Here is a 25029-nt window from a genome sequence, read left to right on the forward strand (position 1 = left end):
AAAAAAAAAAAAAAAAAAAAAAAAAAAAAAAAAATGGATGTTGTACGTCCAAATACCTTTTTCCCTTTGATAGATGAAAGCTGTGTGTTCTCCATATATGTGCCTGAGCTTGAGTTTTCCTTACTGTTTAAATTACGTAAAAAGCATGCTTTGTTGACAGATTTTTAAATGATACATTTTTGATTAAAATGTACATTCTAACAACACATTCAAGTATCAAATGCAGATCAACAACCACTTTCCTCCACCTTATTTTGGATGACTTGGATATTATGCTTAAAAAAGAATCAATTGGTTTATTCAGATAGGTTTTTTGTATTTGGTTTCTGACTGATAAGGTTTGGGGCTTCTAGTTGCAAACACTTCCTCACAAATAACGCATTACTGGCACTTTACAATGAAAAATCTCCATTTCTAATAAAGAAACAGATTAAATGTAGTTTTATTATATTCCTTTTTCTTAGCATGGATTTTTGAGGTACTGTGACATCTTGATATGCCTGAAGAGCATTGTGGTCAGTTGGATGCAATATATAGATCTAATAGTGAAGGAAATGTTTAGAATTACTGTTTTTATTTTCAATAACATGTTGTATTTCAGTGTTAATATTCATTATGCTTTCAGTCTTTAGCCAGTTTTGGATATAAATTAAACAATATTGCATTGTACAGAAGTTTTAAATTGGTTAGTGATATTCTGCTGAGTAAGAAACTGACTGTGATCAGCTTAATTATGTGCCCTCCATGATGTAAACACATAGCCAACATGCATGTGCATGCAATTTGTCTTGAAGGTTATTTTACTTTTCCTGATTTAATGAAGAAATTGTTTATTACCTCACTGATTTTTTTTTTTATTGAGGTATAAATTTTATGCAGTAAAGTGCACAAATTGTAGGTATACACCTAGGATGTGTATACCATGTAACCAAATCCCAAATGAAAATGGACAGACATTTCAGGCAACAAGGCAGTCTGCCTCATGTTCCATTTCAGCCACTTCCATACTCAGAGACCACCATAAATGAGTCATGCCTGGTAATGAACTTCTGGCTTCCATCATTCAGCATCTTGTACAGGATTCATCCGTGTTGTTGCATGGACCAGTAGTTAATTCTCTTTAATTGAGGTGCAGGATGCCCCTTGCATGAATATACCAGGATTTCATTAATTGTTCTGTCAATGGGGCACCTGGATAGTTTCTAGGTGAGGGTTATGAATGATGCTACTAAAAACATTCTAGCACATATCTTTTGGTGAATATGTGTATACTTCCTCTTGGTGTACCATTATTGGATCATAAGTACATGTGTTCAGTACTAATGTATACTGCCAAGCGATTTTTCAAAGTAGTTGTAACCAGCAAGAGTAACAATTATTCCACATCCCAACCAACATTTGATCATGTCAGTCTTTTTAATTTTAGCCAATCCGATAGGATTCTAGGAATCTCAATGTGATTTTTGTCTTTGTTTTCTTGGTGTATAATGATGTGGAGTACCTTTTCATATGCTTTATGGCCATTTGGGTATTTTCTTTGGAGAAATGCCCATTCAGGTCTTTTGTCCATTTTAAAAATCGGATTATCTTTTTTCATAACTTGTAGAAATTCTTTATACATTCTGGATACAAGTTCTTTATTAGATGTGTGTATTGCACATACCTTTCCCCAATCTTTGGCTTACCTTTTCCCTCACTTAATAGTTGCTTTGAGTGAGCATAAATTCTTAATTTTATGAAGTCAAATTTTAAAATCCTTTTATGGTTAGTTCCTTTTTGCGTTCTGTTTAATATATCTTTTTCTACCTCAAGGTTCTGAGGATCCATTCTGCATATTTACTTCTAGAAGTATTATAACCTAACTTCAGGTCTGTGATCCATCTCTATACGGGTAATGTGAGATAGGGGGTCAAGGAATTTGTTTTGTTTTGCATATGGCTGTTCAGTTGAGCCAACATCATTTATATAAAAGACCATTTCCCCAGTAAATTATAGCCGTACCTTTGTCATAAATTGTTATGCCCAGACCGTTTGTTCCCCAAAGAAGACCACCAGAGTCCAGAGTCAAAGCCAAGCGGCAAGGATCTTTACTACAAGTTTGAACTTGGTCCCTCCATTCCACAGCATACAAGAGGGCCCCGAACAATGCGAGTGCTTGCTTTTTATAGCCCGATGTAAACAGGATATGTAAAGTTACAGGGGAACAAGGTAATTCTCTCGGTTACAGCATTACAATTGGTTAATATTATACATTTAGCATTTTTTACTGGTTCCCGCTGCGTCCTTATCGGAGATTTCCCAGGTGGTGTTTTTCTGAAGTTTGAAAGATATGGAGGAATGTGTTTGTGCTGGGCTCAGGAAGTTGGGAGATATATGGGGGATGTGTCTCATTCCTTTCATTCCCCCCTTCTTTTCAGGTAACTCTAGAGCCAATCTTGGGTCTTATAAGTCTGACTCTGTTTCAGCGTTTACAGGTTGGTATTGGGCTCTGAGGACCATGAGCTGAACGGTGTCAAACCTTTATCTGACAAACTGCAAAATTCTGTTAACAACACAAGGCCCTACGGTTAGCAGAAATAGTAGACTTAGCAGGGGTCCAAGGAAGGGGGCTAACAGAGAAAACATAGAGGAATTCCACCATTGGTCTGCAGCTGAAGCAAACTGCCGTGTTTTTACTTCAGTGCTTAACTTGTGTAACTGTTGGACCCGGTCTTCTACAAGCCCTGATTCATTTATGTAGAAACAACAGTCCTCTTTCAGAAACATACATGTACCACCTTTTTCAGCAGTGAGTAGGTCTAGGGCCCTCCGGTTCTGCAAGGTTACCTGGGCTAGGGACTTGAGCTGCCGCTGAAGGGAGGCAAGGGACTCAGCTGACTCCTCCATAGCAACGGCAAATTGTTGGTACAACTTGTTGCTTCCTATGAGGGTGTGACCTAGGGCTCCCCCCGCCATCCTGGCCGCAATGAGGGATGCGGTGAGGGAGATTCCTGCAATGAGGGGGAGAAATATGGCTTGTGCAGGTCTCGGTCTAGGGACTGGGTGAATAGCAGTACTAGTCCAGTTACCGGTGTACCCTAGGGACTCGCCAGCAGTTAGTAGAGTCAACCAGGGAACTAATGTGACAGGAAGACACAGTAGGTTGGTAACAGAGGGACTAGATAGGTCCTTAGATAATGTCCCATTACACCAGAAGAATATGCCCGGCGGAGCCCTTAGGGTGATATTAGGGGGCACTGCAGTGATGCTGCAGAGGCTGGAATTGGTTCCTGAGAAACAGTAGGGAAACTTCTCCTGACTGGGGTTTAGGTATAGGGGCACATTTAGGATAGGGGCATATGAGAGGTTTCGGAGATGGTTAGCTTGGGCAGAGGTAGAGGATCCCCATGGCAGAGGGACAGCGGTTAGCGGTGGATGCCCTAGGGTGGCACACAGAAAGCAGCCAGACAGGCTGTGAAGTCCTGTAAGGTTAGCAAGCTCTAGTCCTTCCTGTAATAATTTTAACCAGGAGAAAGGACGTAAGTCTTGTGTTAGTCTGTTTTCCTGTCGTTGGATATTCCCGTGGACCAGGGGCAGTACCTGCACTAGGCCTTGCCACAGATAGAGGTGACTGCTAGGCCATGTGGAGGAGGGGGAGTAGTATACAGCCCCATGTTGAGGCAGGAGTTCCAGGGGTCTCAAACTATCCAGGTATATGAAAAGTTTCCATCCCGTCTACGATGGAAGGGCCACTTAGGGTCCAACTGTTCTTCCTCTCCCCAATAACGGGACCTATGGATGTTACAATAGTTATAAGGACAGCCGGCATTTTGGTGCCACCAATAGTGTTTACAATTGTATTCAGTCTGATCAAACTCAAAACATATTATTGGTGTCACTGGTTTGGCTATTTGAAAGCCAGTAAAATTTAGTAAGATTGGGCTATTGCACCCTGAGGAGGGGCAATCAGCACTGGCCAATAATTTCCCGGGCTTATGAGGTTGTCCAGGGTGGGTTCGGTTTTCATAAAGCCAGAATCTCCAGACAAAGGGATTAGATGCTGGTTTGGTGTTTTCCCCAGCGGCCACTAGGGCGGCTAGCGTTAGGGCTAGACTACCTAACTGCATGTTTGCAGTGAGCTATGTTGCCGGCGCAGGGTGAGTTTTAAGGGGTTGTTCTTAGCTGTGTCCACAGTCCACGTGGCCGGTGCTTCAGCTGCTGCCGTGATTGGTCCCAGAAGGTCGGAGGTTGGGTCCACTGGCTTGACGTGGGTGTAGTGGATCCACGACGCGATGCCTTCTACCTTTAGGGTGGTGGGTGTGGTCAGGAGTACCTGGAGTGGTCCCTTCCACCTGGGTTCTAGGGTCTCTTGTCGGTGTCGCTTAACCAGGACCCAGTCTCCCGGCTGGTACGGATGGGGTGTCGGTGGGGGACCGGTCTCATATAGTTCCTTCAGCTTGGGCCAGATTTCTTGATGAATTTTCTGCAAGACTTGTAGGGAAAATAAGAATTCAGAGACATTTTCTGTTTCAGATTTGAGCAGATCATCTTTTAGACTGGGAACCAGGGGTGGGGGTCTGCCATACGTGATTTCGTAAGGGGTAAGGCCCAGTCTGTAAGGGGTATTACGGGCCCGGAACAGAGCGTAGGGGAGAAGGACCACTCAATTAGCGCCAGTCTCCATAGTGAATTTAGTTAAGGTCTCTTTTAAGGTCCGATTCATCCTCTCTACCTGTCCTGAACTCTGGGGCCTGTAAGCGCAATGTAGTTTCCGATTTGCCCCAAGGATGGAAGCCAAATCCTGACTTACCTTAGCGACGAAGGCGGACCCATTATCTGACCCTATCTGGATGGGGAAGCCATACCTGGGAAGGATATCTTCCAGAATTTTCTTTGCTACGACCTGAGCAGTTTCTCTTTTGGTTGGGAATGCTTCAGTCCACCCTGAAAAAGTATCTACAAAGACAAGTAAGTACCGATACCTGTACTTTCCTGGCTTTATTTCAGTAAAATCTACTTCCCAGTAGATACCGGGCCTGGTTCCCCTGAGCCTTGTTCCCGCTGCAGTCTGGGATTGGGGGTAGGCGTTGTTAAGCTGGCAGACTTTGCAACTTGCCACGATGCTGCTGGCCTTCTCGGCTGTATGTCTGAATTTGAGCTTAGAGCGTCTGATCAGGTCTATCATCCGCTGAGCACCCAGGTGGGTGGTTCGGTGGATGTGTTCTAATACTTGTTGTCCTAATTTTTCTGGTAGGATGGTTTGGTCATTAGTATCAGTCCACCACCCATTCTGGATCTGTTTCAGGAGAAGTTTGTCAATCCACTGGAGATCTTGTTCTGAATAATCAGGGAAATATGGCAAGTCCCAGGGGCCCAGGTCAGGGAGCTGGAGTGCAAGGAGTTGGCTGGGAGCCTTTGCCACATTTCTTGCAGTTTGGTCTGCCAGAAAGTTGCCTTGAGCAGTTGGAGTGGTGGTTTCTGATGCCCTGGGCAATGCACAATGGCTAACTTTTCTGGCTTCCATAGCGCTGTTAACAGGGCTAGGATCTCTTGCTTGTTTTTTTATCTTTTCCTTCAGCCATTAGTAACCCTCGCTCCCTGTAAATGGCCCCATGTATGTGCGCCGTAGCAAAAGCATATCGGCTGTCTGTATATACTATAAGCTTCTTCCCTGCCCCTAAGGTAAGAGCTTGGGTGAGCGCTATCAGTTCGGCCTTCTGGGCCGATGTCCCCAGGGGCAAGGGTTCCGCCCAGATTACCTCAGTCTCTGAAGTCACTGCCGCTCCAGCGTACCTCTGGCCTTGATGCATGAAGCTGCTTCCATCAGTGAACGAGACGAGGTCAGCGTCAGGGAGTGGGCAGTCCTGCAGGTCCTCTCGAACTCCGTGCACCTGAGCTAGTATCTCGGTACAATCATGGAGTGGCGCGTCCAGGTCCGGGTTGGGCAGCAGCGAGGCAGGGTTTAAGGTCGTTGGGGGCAGGAAGGTTATACTGATAGGATTTAGTAGTAGTCCTTGGTAATGGGTGAGCCGGGCGTTACTTATCCATCGATTAGGTGGCTGTTTGAGTACACCTTCGATGGCATGTGGGGTAACGACCCGCAATTTTTGACCCATGACAAGTTTATCAGCATCTTGTACCATCAGAGCCGTGGCCGCAATCATTCGGAGACAAGGGGGCCACCCGGCAGCCACTGGGTCTAACTTCTTTGACAGGTAGGCAACCGGCCTCAGCCAGGGGCCTAAGTTCTGAGTTATTACCACCTTGGCGACACCCTTGCTCTCGTCCACGTATAAGTGGAAGGGCTTGGTGACATCAGGTAGTCCCAGTGCAGGCGCAGAGAGTAGGGCGGTTTTGATCTGTTGGAAAGCCGACTCGGCTTCGTCTGTCCAATTAAATGGCTGCTGCCCCTGTGTTGCCTGATACAAGGGTTTAGCCAGTTCTGCGAACCCAGGTATCCATAGTCTACAAAATCCCGCCGACCCCAGGAATTCCTTCACTTGTCGGGTGGATTGTGGCCTGGGGATCTGCAGAACAGTCTGCTTCCAGGCATCTGTTAACCAGCGCTGCCTTCCTTTTAGCAGGTACCCCAGATATGTTACTTCTGGCTTACAGATTTGAGCTTTCTTTGCCAAGGCTCGGTACCCTAGATTTCCCAGAGCTTATAAGAGACTCTTGGTCCCTTGAATACAAGCTTCTTGGGTCTCAGCAGCAATCAGGAGGTCATCATACTGTAGTAAAGTTACTGGGGCTGCCTGATTTACGAAAGACATTACAACAGCTGCCTGACTTCCTGGAGCCTCTGGGTCTATGGGGGTGTACTGTCTAAAAGCTTCCATTAATCTTTCCAAGTAGGTAGCTGGGCTCTCTGTCTTTCCCTGCAGAACAGAGTATACTTTAGCCAAATCAGTGGGCTTGCGAGCAGCTGCCCGGAGACCCGCCATTAGAGTCTGGCGATAAAGGTGTAGCCGTCCCCTACCTTCTGCCGTGTTGTAGTCCCACGCCACGCCGGCCTGTATTCTCTCGCGCTCCTCTGTTGTGAACAAGATTCGGAGGAGCTGCTGACAATCATCCCAAGTCGGCTGGTGGGTGAACATGACACTATCCAGTAAAGCCATTAAATCTTTGGGGTTGTCTGAAAACCGAGTACTCTGGGTCTTCCAGTTATACAGATCACTGGTAGAGAATGGCCAGTACTGGAGCCTGGGGATTCCCGTGTCATCTGGGGGTCCTATTTCCCGAAGGGGTAAAGCCACCGTGGAGTCAGGCGGCTGCGGGGGGGTAGCCCGCAAAGTGCGCCCTCGCGTCTGCCCCGCCGGCCCTTCAAAGTTACTTTCCCTTTCAGCGGGCCCGTGTGTGCCGGCCGCCTCCCGTCCGCCTGCTCCTTCCCGCAGCTCAGCCCAGGGGGCTGGGGCCTGGGGCCTGGAGGGGTACGGAGGGGGTTCTGTGAACAGTGGGTCCCTGCTATCAGGTAGAACAGGATGGGGGGGCAGTTGGTTGCTTGGATTTTAGCGGCCGAGCAACCAGTGCCTTACAAGGTTCAGGGGCTAATTGGAAAGGTGACAACCAAGGAGGCGGGTTCTCAACAAGGTCCTGCCATATGAGGATATATGGGATTTGATCCAAGTGGCCCGCACGCCCAGGTAGGAAAATCTTGGACTTTAGTGATGACAGCAAGTCGGAACGTCCCTTTGGGTGGCCACCCCACATCAAAGGCAGGCCATTCGGTGGGGTATAGGGTAATGAGCTTTCCCCTCCTGATTTCCAAACTAAGATCATGGCCCTTTGTTCTTACATCTTTGAAATTACTTGTAAGGAGAGATAGGGGAGTGCTCTGGGTATTACCCATCCTGTACTAATTTGTAGTCTCTTCCTGTAAAGGAATGTAGGTTAGAATCCCTGTGAAGGAAATCTGACTTATTAATGATATCTAGTCGCAAGCGCGCTTTGGCAGCCCGGGTCAGAAACGGCTGCTGCCCAGATTGCAACCGTGCTCCGGCAGCTCAGATCGGGAGCGTGCCCCGGCAGCCCAGGTCAGAAACAGCTGCTGCCCAGATCACAAACGCGCTCCGGCAGCTCAGATCGCGAGCGCGCCCCGGCAGCCCGGGTCAGAAACAGCTGCTGCCCGGATCGCAAACGCGCTCCAGCAGCTCAGATCGCGAGCGCGCCCCGGCAGCCCGGGTCAGAAACAGCTGCTGCCCGGATCGCAAACGCGCTCCGGCAGCTCAGATTGCGAGCGCGCCCCGGCAGCCCGGGTCAGAAACAGCTGCTGCCCGGATCGCAAATGCGCTCCGGCAGCTCAGATCGCGAGTGCGCCCCGGCAGCCCGGGTCAGAGTCAGCTGCTCGGATCGCAACCGCCCTCCGGCAGCACAGATCACAAGCGCGCTCCGGCAACCCGGGTCAGAGTCAGCCACTGCCCAGATCGCAAATGCGCTCCTGCAGCTCAGATCGCAAGCGCGCTCTGGTAACCCGGGTCAGAGTCAGCCGCTGCCCAGATCGCAAACGCGCTCCGGTAACCCGGGTCAGAGTCAGCTGCTGCCCAGATCGCAAATGCGCTCCGGCAGCTCAGATCGCAGGCGCGCTCCGGTAACCCAGGTCAGAGTCAGCTGCTCGGATAAAAATCAGATGAGAGCCAGGGGACGTCTCCCACCGGTCTCCGCTGGCTGTCCTATAGCGTGTCCGCCAGGACTGCGCCAGCTTCAGTTTCAGACCTTGTGAGTCACAGATTCAGGTTCAGAACAGACACAGACAGACAAACGGAGACAAGCCGGCTCACCTATCAGTAGATCGATCCTAGTAGATCCGTTGACCAGGGGTCTGGTGGGCTTGGGGAATCCCGGACGAGCCCCCAGATGTTATGCCCAGACCGTTTGTTCCCCAGAGAAGACCACCAGAGCCCAGAGTCAAAGCCAAGCGGCAAGGATCTTTACTACAAGTTTGAACTTGGTCCCTCCATTCCACAGCATACAAGAGGGCCCCGAACAATGCGAGTGCTTGCTTTTTATAGCCCGATGTAAACAGGATATGTAAAGTTACAGGGGAACAAGGTAATTCTCTCGGTTACAGCATTACAATTGGTTAATATTATACATTTAGCATTTTTTATTGGTTCCCGCTGCGTCCTTATCGGAGATTTCCCAGGTGGTGTTTTTCTGAAGTTTGAAAGAAATATGGAGGAATGTGTTTGTGCTGGGCTCAGGAAGTTGGGAGATATATGGGGGATGTGTCTCATTCCTTTCAAAATCAGGCAACTCTATCTGTGTGAGTCGGTTTCTAGGCTCTCTATTCTGTTTTGCATTTCTCCCTTCTTATGCCCAAACCACAGTATTAATTTTTGTAACTTTATAATAAGTATTGATATCTGGTGTCTAATCCTCCAGCTTTGTTCTTCAGATTTGCTTTGGCTCTTCTAGATATTTTGCATTTCTTCTTCTTTTTTTTTTTTTGAAACTGAGTCTTGCTCTGTCGCCCAGGCTGGAGTGCAGTGGCCGGATCTCGGCTCACTGCAAGCTCCGCCTCCCAGGTTTATGCCATTCTCCTGCCTCAGCCTCCCGAGTAGCTGGGACTACACGCGCCCGCCGCCTCGCCCGGCTCGTTTTTTGTATTTTTTAGTAGAGATGGGGTTTCACCATGTTAGCCAGGATGGTCTCGATCTCCTGACCTCGTGATCCGCCCGTCTTGGCCTCCCAAAGGATATTTTGCATTTCTATAGAATCCTTTGCATTTTCAAGAATCAGTCACACACACACACACACACACACACACACACACACACACACAACCAACTGAACCTTCTGGCATTTTGATTGGGATTGCATAATCTGTACGTCAATTAGTAGAGAAATTATGTGTTAATATTGCATCTTCTAGTCAGTGTCATATATCTTTCATTTTATTTAGATATTTTTATATTTCTGTAAGCATTGTTTTGTAATTTTTGTTGTAAAGGTTTTTTACATCTTTAACTAGATTGTTTTCAGTATTTGCTGTTATTTGGTGCTACTGTAAATGGTTTGTTTTAAATGGATTTTCTAATTGTTTTCTAATTCTAATATGTTTGAATTCTATTTGTAGATTAACCTGGTATTCACAACCCTTACTTTTTAAAACACTTTATAAGTTATGTTTATAGTTTTTGTTTGTGTCTTTTTTTTTCTTTGCCTTTTTGCACTGTCTGGGAACTTAATTGTACTTAACATTTCCTTTTTTGTACTTAAATATTCTTTTAATCATTTTGATTATAAAGCATAAATTACATATGTAATTACCGTTTTAAATTAAATGTTTATAATTACAGATTCACATGCAGTTTTATGAAATAATCAATTCCATGTACTCTTTACCCAGTTTTCCCCAGTGGGGTAACATCTTGCAAAACTAATACAATATCACAAACAGAATATTGGCCTTGATACAGAACATTTCCATGACCACAGGATCTCTCATGTTGCCATTATAGTCACACTTACTCCCCTCCTTCCCTCCATTCCTCTTCCCCATCCTTAGTCCCTGTCAACCATTGGTCTGTTCTCTTTTTCTATAATTGTGCCATATCAAGAATGGCATCTAAGTGAAGTCATACAGAATGTAACCTGTTCGGATTGGCCCTTTTCACTCAGCTAAATTTCCTGGACATTCATCCAAGGTGTTGTGTGTATCAATACGTCATTCCTTATTATTGCTAAGTAGTATATCTGATATAGATTTACTGCCGTTTGTTTATCCATTCACTTGAAGAAGGACATCTTGGTTGTTACTGATTTTTACCTATAAACATTTGTGTACAGGTTTTTATGTGATCATAAGTCTACTTTGGGTTACATGCCCAGGGGTGCAATTTTTCACTTATGATAATTACATGGTTAATTTTATGCTGCCATACTTTTCTCTAAAGTAGCTAATTTTACATTCCATCAGCAATGTATCTAGCTTCTTTGCATCCTCACCAGCATTTTAGTGTTGTCACTATTTTTTATTTTAGTGACATTTTTTATTTTCATCATTATGATAAATGGCAAATCATGATGTACATCTTTTTAAGTGCTTATTTGCCATCTACATCCTCTTCAGTGAAATGTCTATTCATGGCTTTTGTCCATTTTCTAATTGGATAGTTTGTTTTTACTATTGAGTTTTGAGAGATCTTTATATTTTCTAGATATTAGTCTTGTCAGATAGATGTTTTGAAAAGTTTCTCCAAGTCTATTGTTTGTCCTTTTATCTTCTCAGGTCTTTCACAGAGCAAAAATTTTAATTTTGATGAAATCTAATTTGGTTAGTGTTTACATGATACATCTTTTTCTATCCTTTTACTTTTAACTTATCTATTATATTTAAAGTGGATTTCTTCTTGATGGCATGGATATAGGTCTTTTTTAAAAAAGATTCAGTCTGAAAGTCTTTTTATTCATGTGTTTAAACCTACATTTAATGTAATTGCTAATATGCTTCAATTAGGCCCACCATTTTACTGCTTGTTTTCTATTTTTTCACCTGCTTATTTTTTTTTCTTCTCCCTCTTCTGCCTTCTTTCTGATTATGTATATTTTTTGTATTCCATTTTATCTGTTGTCTTTTATATTTTTTAAATGATTGTTGTAGGTATTACAATATAAATACCTAATCTTTCACAGTCTACTTTGAATTTGTATTGTACCACTTAGAGTAAAATGTAAAGAGCTTACAACCATGTAGGTCTCTGCTTTCCAGAGTTTTTGTATGTTTTACATCCACATATGTCAAAATCCCCAAAAATGACTGTTATAATTTTTTGTACATTTATACATATTGTAAAGAACTTGAGGAAAAAATAATCTTATATTTACATAGTATTTACTATTTCTGTTTTTCTTTCCTCATTTTTAAAATTGCAGGATTGCTTTGATACTATTTTCCTTCAGCCCGAGGAATTTTCTTCAGTATTTCTTTTACAACAAATTTGCTAGTGATAAATTTTCTTAGCTTTCCTTCACTTGAAAATATTATTTTCCCTTAGTTCTGAAGGATATTTTTGCCGATACAGTATTCTGTGTTGACAGGGTTTTTTGTTTTTTCATTTAGTATTGTAAAGATTGTTCTGCTGTCTTCTGGCATCTGTGGTTTCTGATGAGAAATTTTCAATCATTTTGTTTGTTCTCCTATATGTAATGCATTTGTTTTCTTTGACTGCTTTCAAGATTTTATCTTTATCTCTAGTTTTAAATGATTTGATTATATTGTGCCTTGACATAATAGTTCTGCTCATTGATTTTTTCAATCTTTTTTCTCTCCTTTCTTCAAATTAGACCATTTTTGTTTATCTGTTTTTAAGTTTACTGAATCTTCTGTCATGTATCTTCCCATCCAGTGAATGTTTTATCTCAGATATTATAATTTTCAGTTCTAAAATTTTCATGTGGTTTTTTTATTATACTTTATGAGAGCATTTTATTTTTCTCTTTATTTCTAGAGTGCTTACCTCATAGAGCATGGTTATAATTGCTTCTTTAAAGTCTGGTAATTTCAGCATCTAGGTCATATGACATCTATTGATAGTTTTTACCCTTGAGAATTAGTTTTTCTGTTTCTTTGCATGTTTGGTAATTTTAGATTGTGTTGGACATTTTTAGTATTATGTTGCTTAGTCTCTGGGTCCCATTACAATCCTCTGGAGAATGTAGCTTTCTTTTTTCCTTTTAGCTGATAACCAACCCACTGAGGTTCAAACTGCAAACTTTCTCCTTGTTTGGAAGATGATTCCGATATCAGTTCAATTTTCAAAGCCTTTACTATGCTGTCTAGTGTGTATACAACCACTCACTAGCTAGTCTGAGACATAGGTAGTGTTTAAATTGTAGTTTGGTTCTTTAACCTTTGTTATACTGCTTTGAGTCTTCCCACTCATACACAGCTCATATTAGCTTATGTTGATTCATACACAAAATTAGGGAATCTTTTTCTCTAGCTTTCTCCTCTTTGGAGGGATCTCTGGGATTCCTCCTGTTCTCTTTAGATCACAAGAGCCCGTTGTTGGTCTGGCCAGAAACATGGTGTTTCAAAGTTTTAGCTTTCTGCACCGCCACACAGTTCTTGCAATTGGGGTCATCTTTCTGGTAAAATGGGAAGAGAAAAAGAGAAGGAAGTGTACTGGGGATTTCTCCCACCCTCTTCAGGACTGAGGGCCCATTTCCCAATTCTTTAGTCAGAAAGACAGATTTCTAATGAAGTTTTAGCTACTGGCACCGCCTACTGCCCCAGCTCTGCTATTACTCACTCTAGGTGAGCTGTGAAATAAGGAGGAAAAAAAATGAGGATTTTCAGCCCATACACATACTCAAGCTCAAAGGGCCCTTTACTCTGATCTTCTGGTTAAAGACAATCTCCCAGAGTTCTAGTTGTCCGTGTGCAACACTGAGTGCCCACCCTCAGCTCAAGGCCACAAGAAAAAAGACGGGAAAACCAGGACACTCACCTGCATGTAGGTCTCTTTCTTCTTCAGGTGTTGGTTCCCTTCCCCAAACTGCTTTTTTCTCTTTACTTTTAAGTTCTTTGGTAATTGTTTTTTGTATTTTGTCCTGAGTTTTTATTTGTAATCAGCAGGAGATAAGCACTTTAATGGGCTTATGCAATCCATGCCACAATAGAAATTCTCAAGTGGTTTTTTAATAAAACATTTAAAATGGCTGTGAGTTGCATTTCCATCATCAGTTGGTCTATCACAATCAAAGCATTAGGAATCTGTTCTGATATAATATCAACACTCAGTTTCTATGAAAACAGATTTTATTGGTTGAGATATTCCTAATAGCTTTGAATATCTTCTTGGTATCATTACTCTCCTTACTTTTTACATTACATTTACACATTTCTCTCTGTTCATCTTCAGTATGCATTTTGAAACCAACAGGACATCAGAGCAAAGGACTGTGGTTTTCTTTCATTATTCAAGCTAAATTACCAGAAATGCCCTTTTAAGATGAAATATTTAGTCGCTTCAAAACAGGTCAGGTTGGAGGAAGAGTACAGGTTTACTTAGCTCATGTTTTTCATCCTTACAAGCAGTATTGATGTTTCATGCTAGCAAGCTGTGGTAGAAGCCTTCAAGTCCTAACCAAAAACAATTCTCTTTCTTCAAAACTCCCATAACACTTTATTAAAAGATTATAAATACAAATCCCAAGGATAGGGAAACAGGCATTCTTAAGCACTGTTGGTTTTAGTATAAATTTCTAGATGTTCACTGAAATTTTGTGTGTGTCTATGTTTACAGGGCAATTTGATGAACTAACCTAGGAATATGATTTTTCTGGCTCAAAAGGTATGCAAAAGATTATAGGTATAAACACATATGTGAGATATATATGTGTGTGTGTGTGCATATAATGTATACCCTTTGAGGCAGAAATCACACTTCTAGGTGTAGTTGATCAGATTGCTGTTTATTTTAGCCAAAAATGGGGGTGGGGACATTCATATACACTAATGGAGTACAGATAATTAAATTATGGTACAGTTATAGATTCTATAAAATGGAATACTACCTAGCCATTAATATGATACATATTATTTATTAAAATGGAAAGCTTTGTAATAGTGGAAATTGAAGTTACCAAATGTAATTGGTGTAATCTCCTTTTATAAAAGCTATAGCTATACTTATATTGATATATATATATATATATAGGAAAATAATTTGGAATGATAGACATCAAAATAGTTATAGTGATCATTCTCACAGAGCCGAGATTAAGAATTTTAAAAAATGTTTTTTTGTTTCCTATTAAGTATTGCTGGGTATTTTTTTAAAATCATGACTTACTTAATTTGAGCAAGAGTAGGAGGGACCTATATTCACGTTGGGGAAAAGAACTAGAATCTGTGAGAAGAAGGGGCAGGGTGTTACAGATCACAGTTCCTTATATACAGGTAAACTTTTAAACTCTGACTTTTTAACACTAACTTTTAACAGACCCGACAGTACAAAATGGGTTGCCTGTAGGTATGAGTTCCATGTCACTAAAAATGTTCAGACATAAGCTCCAAAGCCATTTGGTAAGTTTATCATGGAAGTAATTGAAGCATCAGTTTTTTTGACGGTTTGCCTTGGGACTCTCTTGGTAGATGATTTTAACATTGGGTGAAAAGTTGAATGAGGGGACTTAGAAAAGCCTTTCTGACTCTCATTTCTGAATTCAAAGAGAATTATATTTCCACCCTCTTATCACTAAGAAGATAATGGCATGTTAAAATTCACATGAAGTATGACCTTTTAATATGCTACGGTACAGCACCCTCAAAAGTAAAGTACAGGAACTGACAGTAGTGGTATCTGTCTACAGTTTATCATTGGTGAATAAGTTAGTGGAAGAAGGAATTGAGTCTGGACTTGCCACATATGGAACCATGAACTATACACATAGAATATTATTTGTGGTCACAAAGTAGTAAATTACGCCGGTGATTCCTAAACCCTGCTGAACTTCAGAATCAATCTTCAGAGCTTATTGATACAGACATACTACATATTTTAATAGACTCTTGGGTCCTGATCCCACAGATTTAGATTAACTAGCTCTGGAATAGGGCCTAGAAATCACTACCTTTAAAAAAATTCTCAAGTTGTTTTGATGGTCAGCCAAGTTCAGACATGACCAGAATAAAATATATATACATATACATACACACATATCAGGACAGTTACAAGAAAGGAGAAAGCAAAATAAAGTATTTTGATAAACACATCAAATGCTTTTGAGTTATTGATATTTTAAAAAGCTGTCTCGGTGAGAAGCCCATTAACATTCTACAGCTAAGTGATGCTACAGCCAGTATTTCTGATGTTTCATTGAATCCATTAAGCAGAGCTGCTTAAAAGAACTAGTTTTGTTTATTTATACATTTATAATCATGTTCATGAATACAGTCAACAATATGGAAATTCTTGTCAATAAAAAAGTGTCCACAGACTATACACAGAAATAAAATTATTAGACCTGCATCAGTCACTGTCTGACCTGGTCATGCCCTTAAAGGAAATTTCAAGGAAGACAGGCTGCAGTTGGTGAGATATCTGCTGATGTTTAAGATGTAGGCAAGGTGGCATCTTACCCATGATCAGGTTAACAATAACACATCCATTGAACAGTTTTAGAATTTTGCATCTTTAGCTTTATGTCCGCAACCCGCAAAACTGATAATGAAAATAGAACATGAAAGTAACAGTCATCATGCACTAACAAAGCGCCTCATCTTCCTAAATAACAGTCAGCCCTCTCTGAGTTAGTCTGTCATAAGTGCCAGATTTGTCTTCTGAGGCCACTTTTGGCACCCGAATTCCTGAGGTCTAGCCTCAAATGAACATTTCCTCCACTGCCAGAGTCCTGCAGGAGGCCGTAAGGATGGATCCCACAGCTGGTCGCTGCACTGACAGGCACGCTCTCACTGGCTCAGGCGTTGTCTAGGGCATGTCGTCCTTAGAATGCTCTTCCCCTAGAACCTGCACGGTAGGGAGCAGACTCCCAGAGACCCTTCCCATCTTAGACCCTTCCCATCTTTGTTCACAGCCACTTTCTCAACAAGGCCTGTGATCATCTTATTTAAAATTGTGGCACCTGTGCTCCCCACCCACCACCCGATCCACATCTTTTTTTCCATTGCACTTAACACTTTTATTGTAAACCCAGAATTGACTTATGTTTATTGTTGATCTGTGCCCTCTGCTAGACTGTAAGCACTGTGAAATTACAGAGATTTATTTGCTTTGTCCATTGATATAAGTGTCTAGAATAGTGGCTAGCACTTAGCATATAAATATGTGTTGAGTGGATGGATAAGTACATGATGTATTGATTGTTCATTACTAGCTATTTATGCCACATCAGGCAGTTTTCAGTATAGCCTTCAGTATTCACGTAGTTGAAACCATCCCAAATATTTGTGTTTAAACAACGTTGTCTGTGAAATGGAACTGCCTAGGTCATGAGTGCATTTTGGAGGTCTGCTGTTGAGTCAGAGCATGCTGGCAGTAGCGGCTCCACTTGTAGAAGTGAAACTTCCTGCTTTTTTTTTGGCCCCCTGAGATCTCATGAGATTTCCCCCAACATTTTTGGCTTTACTCCTGACGCGCACTTTCATATCTCTTAAAGATCAGCCTATTGGACGTTATTCTTAGGACAGTGCTTAGCACTCAGCAATTAGCCCAGTCAGTGGTACATGTTGATGGTGGGTGTGACCCACCACGTCTGTTGTGATTTTTAACCTCGGAGCATCTTAGGAATTATCCAGTCCAGCTCATTTTATACTTCAAGAAATGCAGGAAACCAAGATGAGGTTAATCTTCTAAATTCACAGTACTAGCTAGAGGCAGTTCTGGGACAGGAATCCTAGTCTGTTTGGTTTTTTTTTTTTTTAAACCCACCATATTGCTAAAACAGACAGCAACACCAGCTTCCTTGTGCAGTGCAGTCATCTACTGTCAACACGGGGCTTGGCTTCATTCCCTTCAACTTCTCACCCGTCTTTCTTAAGGAGGATCCAGATTTCTCCAAATGTTACCTTCATATGGGACCCTATTCTGTCACCCCAACCCAAAGCCTTCTTAGAATGCTTTCCCCATGGGGGCCAGTATTTTCTTTCGAGTGCCCGCTGTTTGGGAATTCTTGCTTTTCTGCTTTCCTACGCGCCCCCCCATCACCATGCTGTTCAGCACAGGGACTGGTTAGTGTCTGGTGGCTGCTTTGTTTTGACTCCCATCTGTTTTTTGCCTTTCTCTTCCCCCAGCTCCATCTTCAACTCGGTTTGCCCTCAGGAGCTCTTTACCTCCTTTGATCAGTTTCTCTGGCTCCTTCTTCACCCTTCATGGCTTCTCAAGGCCACATCAGTAGAGTTAGGAAGGGAAGGAAGCAACCACCCTCCTTTTATCTAGTACTTGATTTTTTTTCAGCATTATCTCATTTGACCTTTACAGCAACCCTGTGTTAAGTGGGAACAGATATTCTTACTCTCTTTTTACTAACAAAGAAATGAAATACAGATATGTAAAGGAAATGATCTCATTGGCAGAACTGGAAGCAGAGCCTCCAAATCTGAGTGTAGAATCTTTTCTTCTGTCCCAAATTTTAACAGAAAGAGAGACAAAATTTATCACTGGTATTCTGAAATGTACATAATTTTTTTTCTGAATGTCTTATTCAGTTTAAAAATCTTCTGAGGATATTAATGTGGATTTCTCTAGTGTCTTTAGTAACTTGATTTTAGAAAAGACCACTGACAATTAAGTTAGTGATATAATAAACAGGTTCTCTGATACTGACTGCATTTTCATCTACATTTACCAGTTATTAAATGCTGTTATATGTGGAATTGTGTTTGCAATATTTTATTTACTATGTTGAGAATCAGGCTGATGGTAAGATTTATTCAAATTCTTGATTTTAATAGTGTATCAATATAACTTAATAATTTGATGTCTTTGCAAGTTTTGAAAATCTACATATTCTAGTAGATCCTCCACTTAACTAAAAGTGTAAGAAATATTTCACATATAAAACATGATATAGGCCGGGCACAGTGGCTCACGCCTGTAATCCCAGCACTTTGGGAGGCCGAGGCGGGCGGATCACGAGGTCAGGAGATCGAGACCATCTTGGCTAACACAGTAAAACCCCGTCTCTACTAAATATACAAAAAATTAGCCGGGCATGGTGGCGGGCGCCTGTAGTCCTAGCTACTCGGGAGGCTGAGGCAGGAGAATGGCCGTGAACCTGGAAGGCAGAGCTTGCAGTGAGCAAAGATCACGCCACTGCAGTCCAGTATGGGTGACAGAGTAAGACTCCGTCTCAAAAAAAAATATATATATATATATATATAGTATTGTATTTAAACTTATATTCTTTAAAATACTTATCATTTATCTCAGCTAATAGAAAGTGATGTCTTACCACTTTTTATTATTCGTAGACAGACCGAAATTTGTTTCTACTTAAATTCAACCAATAAGTTTTACTTAATTTTATTAATGTTTTTTAATTACTTCACTGCCAAGCAGAGCATTTTAAAGCACACTGTGATGTATATACTCTCATAAGAAAAATGAAATGTAATTACATTTTGCAAGTAACACAAATTGGAAACTGACATTGTCCTGACATGGCTGGCAGTGTCTGCTCCCTGCCAAGCTTCTCTGTATAGCCTATCAAGAGAGTTTATATGCAAAGTAGCAAATATATGGTGTTCTGTAATGCAGCTTTATTCTCACTGCCACTTGCCCGCCCATAGGCCATGGGATGCACAAATTGTTTGTATGTAAGAGTCCTAGAAGATGTTAAAAAACCCTTGTGTCTTATGTTCATAGCTGTCAGCATGATCTAAGGCCCGAAATCATAAGATACAGTAGTGTACAGTAAATTTATATAAAGTCCTTTGATATAAATTGAAGTTGTCCAGATTCATTTCCTACGAAATGATAATATCCAACTTCTAGGTTTGCCTTTGATGTTGTTACTTCCAGTCATTTTTAAGTTGTTTTCATGTTCCACATTGCCAATGGCACACTACCTGGAGTGTGCCCTCTTGTTAAGACCATTCTTAGTTTGATATAGTGGCAAAGAAAAAAGTGAGACTGTTGGGAATTTGGTTTGCTTTACAAGTTAGGGTGAGTGGAGAGAACCCTCTTGACAGGATGATGAAATTTGTGGAAGTATAGCAAACAATAACCACCTGTCTATTATCCAGTTTACTGAATGATAAAAATTGTCTGTGCATCCTGCCTCAAAGATTTGACCATGGGGTGGGTTTTCTCTTCTGATAGATTAACAGTGTCCAGTCACATTTGTTATCATTTATGTGTGATCTTGCTGTTTACCTCTTTTAAATCAGAAATAGACTCTGCTTAGGGGAAGACACACGCACATACGCACACACACTGATTTATACTAAAATCACAAAAACCTTTTAAAATGTCTTGTGAAAATATTTTAGCTACCTTTCTTAGAACAAACATAAACAAGAATAGTAAATAAATGTGCAGGCCAGCACCAGCGCTGACATCTGTTGTGACCTGTGCTACATGGAGTAACCATTGTAGAGACAATCATCTTAGGCACCAAAATGACTTAGGAGCTTTTTTCTTTGTTCTTTCTTATCACTTACTATTTTTATTAGTTTAGCTCTTTCCAAACATGTTTACTCAGAGATACCTATTTTAGTTAGGAAGAAAAAGATAAATAACACCAATTAAAGCTAATTGAGGCTGAATTCTTGTCAGTCTTAAAAGAATCCTAATTGTTTCTCTTTGAACTGACTAATCCATAAAAGTTTTCTGAAGGGATGGGGTGTGGTTGTATTTGATGGCTTCCATTTGGATGATTTCTACTAGCTTTTTTCTTATCTGAGAACTATTAGAACGAACATGATCATTTTTTCAGGCTGGAGTGCAGTGGCATGATATCAGCTCACTATAACCTCTGCCTCCCTGGTTCAAGCGATTCTCCTGTCTCAGCCTCCTGAGTAGCTGGAACTACAGGCACCTGCCACCATACTCGGCTAATTTTTATATGAACATGATCAATTTTATACACATAGAACATAGTGAAATGCTGACAATTATAAGTTGTTTGCTCATTGGAGTTATTTATTATGTGATCAACTGTGAAATTTTGTGCAACCCTCCCTCAGAATAGAAAAAAAATTAAGAGGATTTAGTCTGAGTTTCTGAGAATAATTTTCCAAGTATATCTGGAAAGATAAATTGATTTTAAAGGATGTATAATTGATTAAAACATCATTTCATAAAACTCATTTTATGATCCACTGTGAGAGCAGCTTCAAATGCCCTCAGATAAGTATCAAGCCAAGTGGTACAAATCATTTTCATGCAACTAAAGATATCATTTATGCTGGAATAGCCCCCCAAAACAAAAATCCACGTGACCCGTTTAACTTTGTGCTATTACAATGTCTGTGTGTTTTGTGTATTCTCTCATAGGTATGAGAAAGTGCCAGTCATCTTGGTCGGGAACAAAGTGGACCTGGAAAGTGAGAGAGAAGTATCATCCAATGAAGGCAGAGCACTTGCTGAAGAGTGGGGCTGCCCCTTTATGGAAACTTCCGCTAAGAGTAAAACAATGGTGGACGAACTCTTTGCAGAAATTGTGAGGCAGATGAACTATGCTGCTCAGCCTGACAAAGATGACCCATGCTGTTCTGCATGTAACATACAATAGCATCCAAATATGGCTGTCCTGGATGGGATTTGCCCAATGTCGTAGGTGATAGAAAACTCGCCTACTCCACTGCAGAACTTGCAGGATGCGTGGTGTTAATCTACAGAGAACTGCAGCCCTTATTCAGAATTGAGCAGTGGTTGTCAGTTGATATCTCTGAGTAACATTTGGGTTCAGTAACTACAGTTTTCACCATTTGTCCTCAGTCTCCTTTATGCATCTGCAACTTTAAGGCATAGTCCATCGATCTACAGGGTGATCTCATTTGAAAGCTATGATGGCATTGTCGCTGAGTTGACAGAAGCAACTATTGTATAAATTAAAAATAACCATAAGGGAGAAACCAGAAGAATTCCTATGACCACTTACAATTAAAATATTTTGTCTTCTTTAAAAAAATAAGTAAAGGAGAAATATTTTCCTACAAGAGTACTGAATTTCAGGAATTGGGATAGAGCTTCTAACCAATGTATTTCGTCAAGTAAGATAATAACAGCTGACCTGCCAACAGCATTACAGGGAGAGATTCTTTGCTCAGCTAACACATTTCTGTTTTTCAAAATTGATGCTTAATTGTAGCTGTTACTCTAATTTGTGACATGGAACTAACTCATGCTTCAATCCTTGATAGAGCAAAAGTCAGAACAGGTTATGTAAAAATAGTCTGGCTTTAGAATTTGTTAAATCACCTGCTTTGCCACAGAAAATGGAGGCTTTCACAAGGGTTTGATCAGAATTAAAACCCCGACCCCGCCCTCTGTTAACTGAGCGGGGGTGGTCTTTGTAACTTTACTGAACAAGAGGGAAGCAACTGTGATGGGAAGAGATTACCTAGCCTTACTAACAAGAAGCATTCTAATAGATAAACTAGTACCATCATGTAAGGAAAATGAAGCCATGTTGCATCCACATGTTCCCGTTTGCAGAAACCTCACAGGACAGTACGAATATCTGGCATTTTTAAGTTCATTAAAGCAGCAAATTCCTTCTCGCCTTTAAGGGCTATGGTTGTAGTGTAACCTGTGGCTAACCTGCTTTCAAAATCAAGTTTGCTGTAGCAGAGCTTTATTGCAGGCATTTTAAAAGTTGAATAACCATGTGAAATAATTTGGGCTTAAAAGTGAACATAAATTATAGAGTGGAAGGTAAGGGACAAAAGCCTTTTATCTTTAATTTTCCTGGAGAATTATATAAAGGTTTTCTTAGAACAATTTTGCCCTGATTACTGAAGTGTCAAATAAAGCTGGAGTGAATATTTTGTTTTGAAAAGGTGCTCAAGCTCTGACATTTTTGGTTTTCATAGCCGTGAAGTATTTATCATTTGCATGACTAATGGCACAGGAAAAACCTATTCATAAGTTTTACAATCAAGTATAGAGGGATCTTCAGCTAACTTCAGTTACAAATGCTGAAAAGATTATCTTGAGCTGGGCCTTGGGAGAAGAATTTGGCCTTCAGAACTGCAATATCACTGAGCCTGCGATCTATACACCACCCCACATTTTGTTGGTTTCACAGTCTTGTGCAAGTAACCTCTGGTCTTACGTGTGTCACTGAGAGAAGAGTGTGTGTTTGTGTGTGCATGTGTGTTTATTCCGAAGAATTTGGCACAAGTCAGAGATAATTTGCCTATACTAAGAATCTATACTGCAGAATATAGTGTATCAAAATCTTTTTTCTTTTAAATTATTAAAGTGTCTTTTATACTTTTATGAAATCATTGGTAGCCCCCCAAGTGTTTAATAACTGGCATTAAACTTAGAGGATGAAAAAAAAAAAAGGTTGATAGTATTTTTCATAATGAAAAAGCTGAAGAGATAGGTGAATGAAACCAGGCCATAGTTGTCAAAAATCTTTGAATTTTGAATTACATTCTTCAGTATAATTTTTTATAATCCTCAGTTATGAAGCACCTTGTTTATAGGAAAAAATTTTTAACCAATTTTATTAAAACGCATTTCACTGCATAAAAGTTGGTTTGATTCAAACATGTAGAGAAATTGGAGATTCAAGATATATGATTTCTCTACTGAAATAAAAATATTTGTTAGTGAATTGGTTGAGTTTTGATTCCTCTAACTTCTCAGAATGATTCTTTTGAATTCTATAACTAATAGCAATGTTTGACAAGTAAAATTGCAAAATAGAAATATCTATAAAGATCCCACAGTTTGACATTATGACTTGCTATGCAGATGTGAAAATAGGTTAAATAATATGAAAGATATGGCAGAATGTAAAGTGGAAAAAAAATTGTATTAATAGTTAAAAACATTTGTGTCAGATGACAAGGTGGGCTTTTACTGTCAAGACATGAATAATAACTGATCTGGCTGCCTGATCAGTGTTTCCACGCAGCCCTGCATATTTGGTGACCAAGGCATCAAGGACATCCCGAAACTGGAAATTCCTATCCATCTGGTGTGAATATAACTCAGTTGGCAAATGAATGTGTTTGTTGAGATATTACAGTAATAAAATGCTTAAGAACAGGAAGATTACATTTGTTGGCATATGAAACCTTAGTGGCTACAGAAGAAAGTTGACCTTGTGTCACGATTTATTTTATGCCCTGATCAGACTAGCAACTTAGATAAGTGAAAGTTTTTCTCACATGCCTTAAAAATATTATGGTTTGATCCAAAGACCCACTTTTTCTTTAGCTCTTGTGATAAGATTTTCTTTTTTTTACTTTTATACAAAGGCAGCATCTTTGAATTTTTTTTCTTTTGATGTTGCAACTTTTGGGTTCTTTTAAACTGTGATAGTGATGGTAACTGATGCCTTTCATTTTATTCAACTTATACAAAACAAGCCAGCATCTGATCAAAAGTATTACATCAAATCTTTTCTTAAACTATCGAAAGGTGCTTTGATGATTTTCTCCTTTGGTTTGTAGAATTAGGACTGAACTTTTGACTCGAATTGCTACAGTTGCCATCACTTTTCTGTGGTAATACTACTGATATTTGCTTTTCTATATAAAGAAATGTTGCCTAAGACTGTCTGGTATTTGTTTTCAAGGGTTTTCCAGTATGAATGTTAATGTTGTCAGTGTATGTATGAATATGAAAGTGCTTTGTTTTGTTTGTTGCTGTTTTTTGCTTGTGTGTTTTTTAAATTTTTTGTTCTTATCAGTAGTCTTGTGTTAGCACTGGGTAAGCTTTAATTGTCCCTTAGCCAATCAAACATTAAGGACTATGGGGTTCTTTTTTTTTATTTAACATGTCATTGTGCATCTATTAAATCTTGATCAGGGTTTCAAGAATGACTGCAGTGGGTTTTGGAAACAGACTTATCATTATTGATTTGAGGTTTCCCAGAGATATAGTTCACAGTTAAGTGTTGCGCTCTAATACAACTGACCATTTAAAATTGAACAACAGTTTATTGTTTTGTAACAATGTCAGTTGTTAAACCTTGACATTTCAATTAAAACATGAATTGTAGTTATAACTCGATGCAAATTCAACAGTTGTATTTGGAGTTAAATTATTTTAACAAATAAATTTATTTAATGAAACTCTGGATTTGCTTTGTTTTGTACATGCTCATGAGAGAAATGTATTATATACGAAAACAACTAAAAAGTGCCATATAATGAATTTAGTACTCCTCATGCAAAAATATTTTAGCTGATTTAAATTGAGAGTTCATCATATAAAAAGGCAGGTAGGTAGATACTTCTCATAGTCTTTAAAAATAAAAATAACATGGAAAAGACTGTAAAATCAGTTATTATAAATATAAACTTATCTCTACAAATGGTATTTTATATTTTGAATGATAGCTGGCTAATTTGAAGCCTGATGCTAAGGTTAACAGAATTGTTATAAATAATTAACATGA

General features: G+C 40.3%; 1 protein-coding gene across 1 annotated transcript in view; it reads left to right on the forward strand.

Moving 5' to 3' along the window:
• The window catches only part of RAP2A (RAP2A, member of RAS oncogene family), a 37960-nt gene extending 13257 nt beyond the window's left edge, over positions 1 to 24703 (forward strand). Inside the window, exon 2 of the mRNA XM_025364532.1 lies at positions 20943 to 24703. Within this exon, the coding sequence (XP_025220317.1) occupies positions 20943 to 21180 (238 nt within the window). The 3' untranslated portion in view covers positions 21181 to 24703. The remainder of the gene's footprint in view (positions 1 to 20942) is intronic.
• The last annotated feature ends 326 nt before the right edge of the window (positions 24704 to 25029 follow it).

Source organism: Theropithecus gelada, chromosome 17 (genome assembly GCF_003255815.1).
Source record: "Theropithecus gelada isolate Dixy chromosome 17, Tgel_1.0, whole genome shotgun sequence".
In the NCBI taxonomy this organism is placed as follows: domain Eukaryota; kingdom Metazoa; phylum Chordata; class Mammalia; order Primates; family Cercopithecidae; genus Theropithecus; species Theropithecus gelada.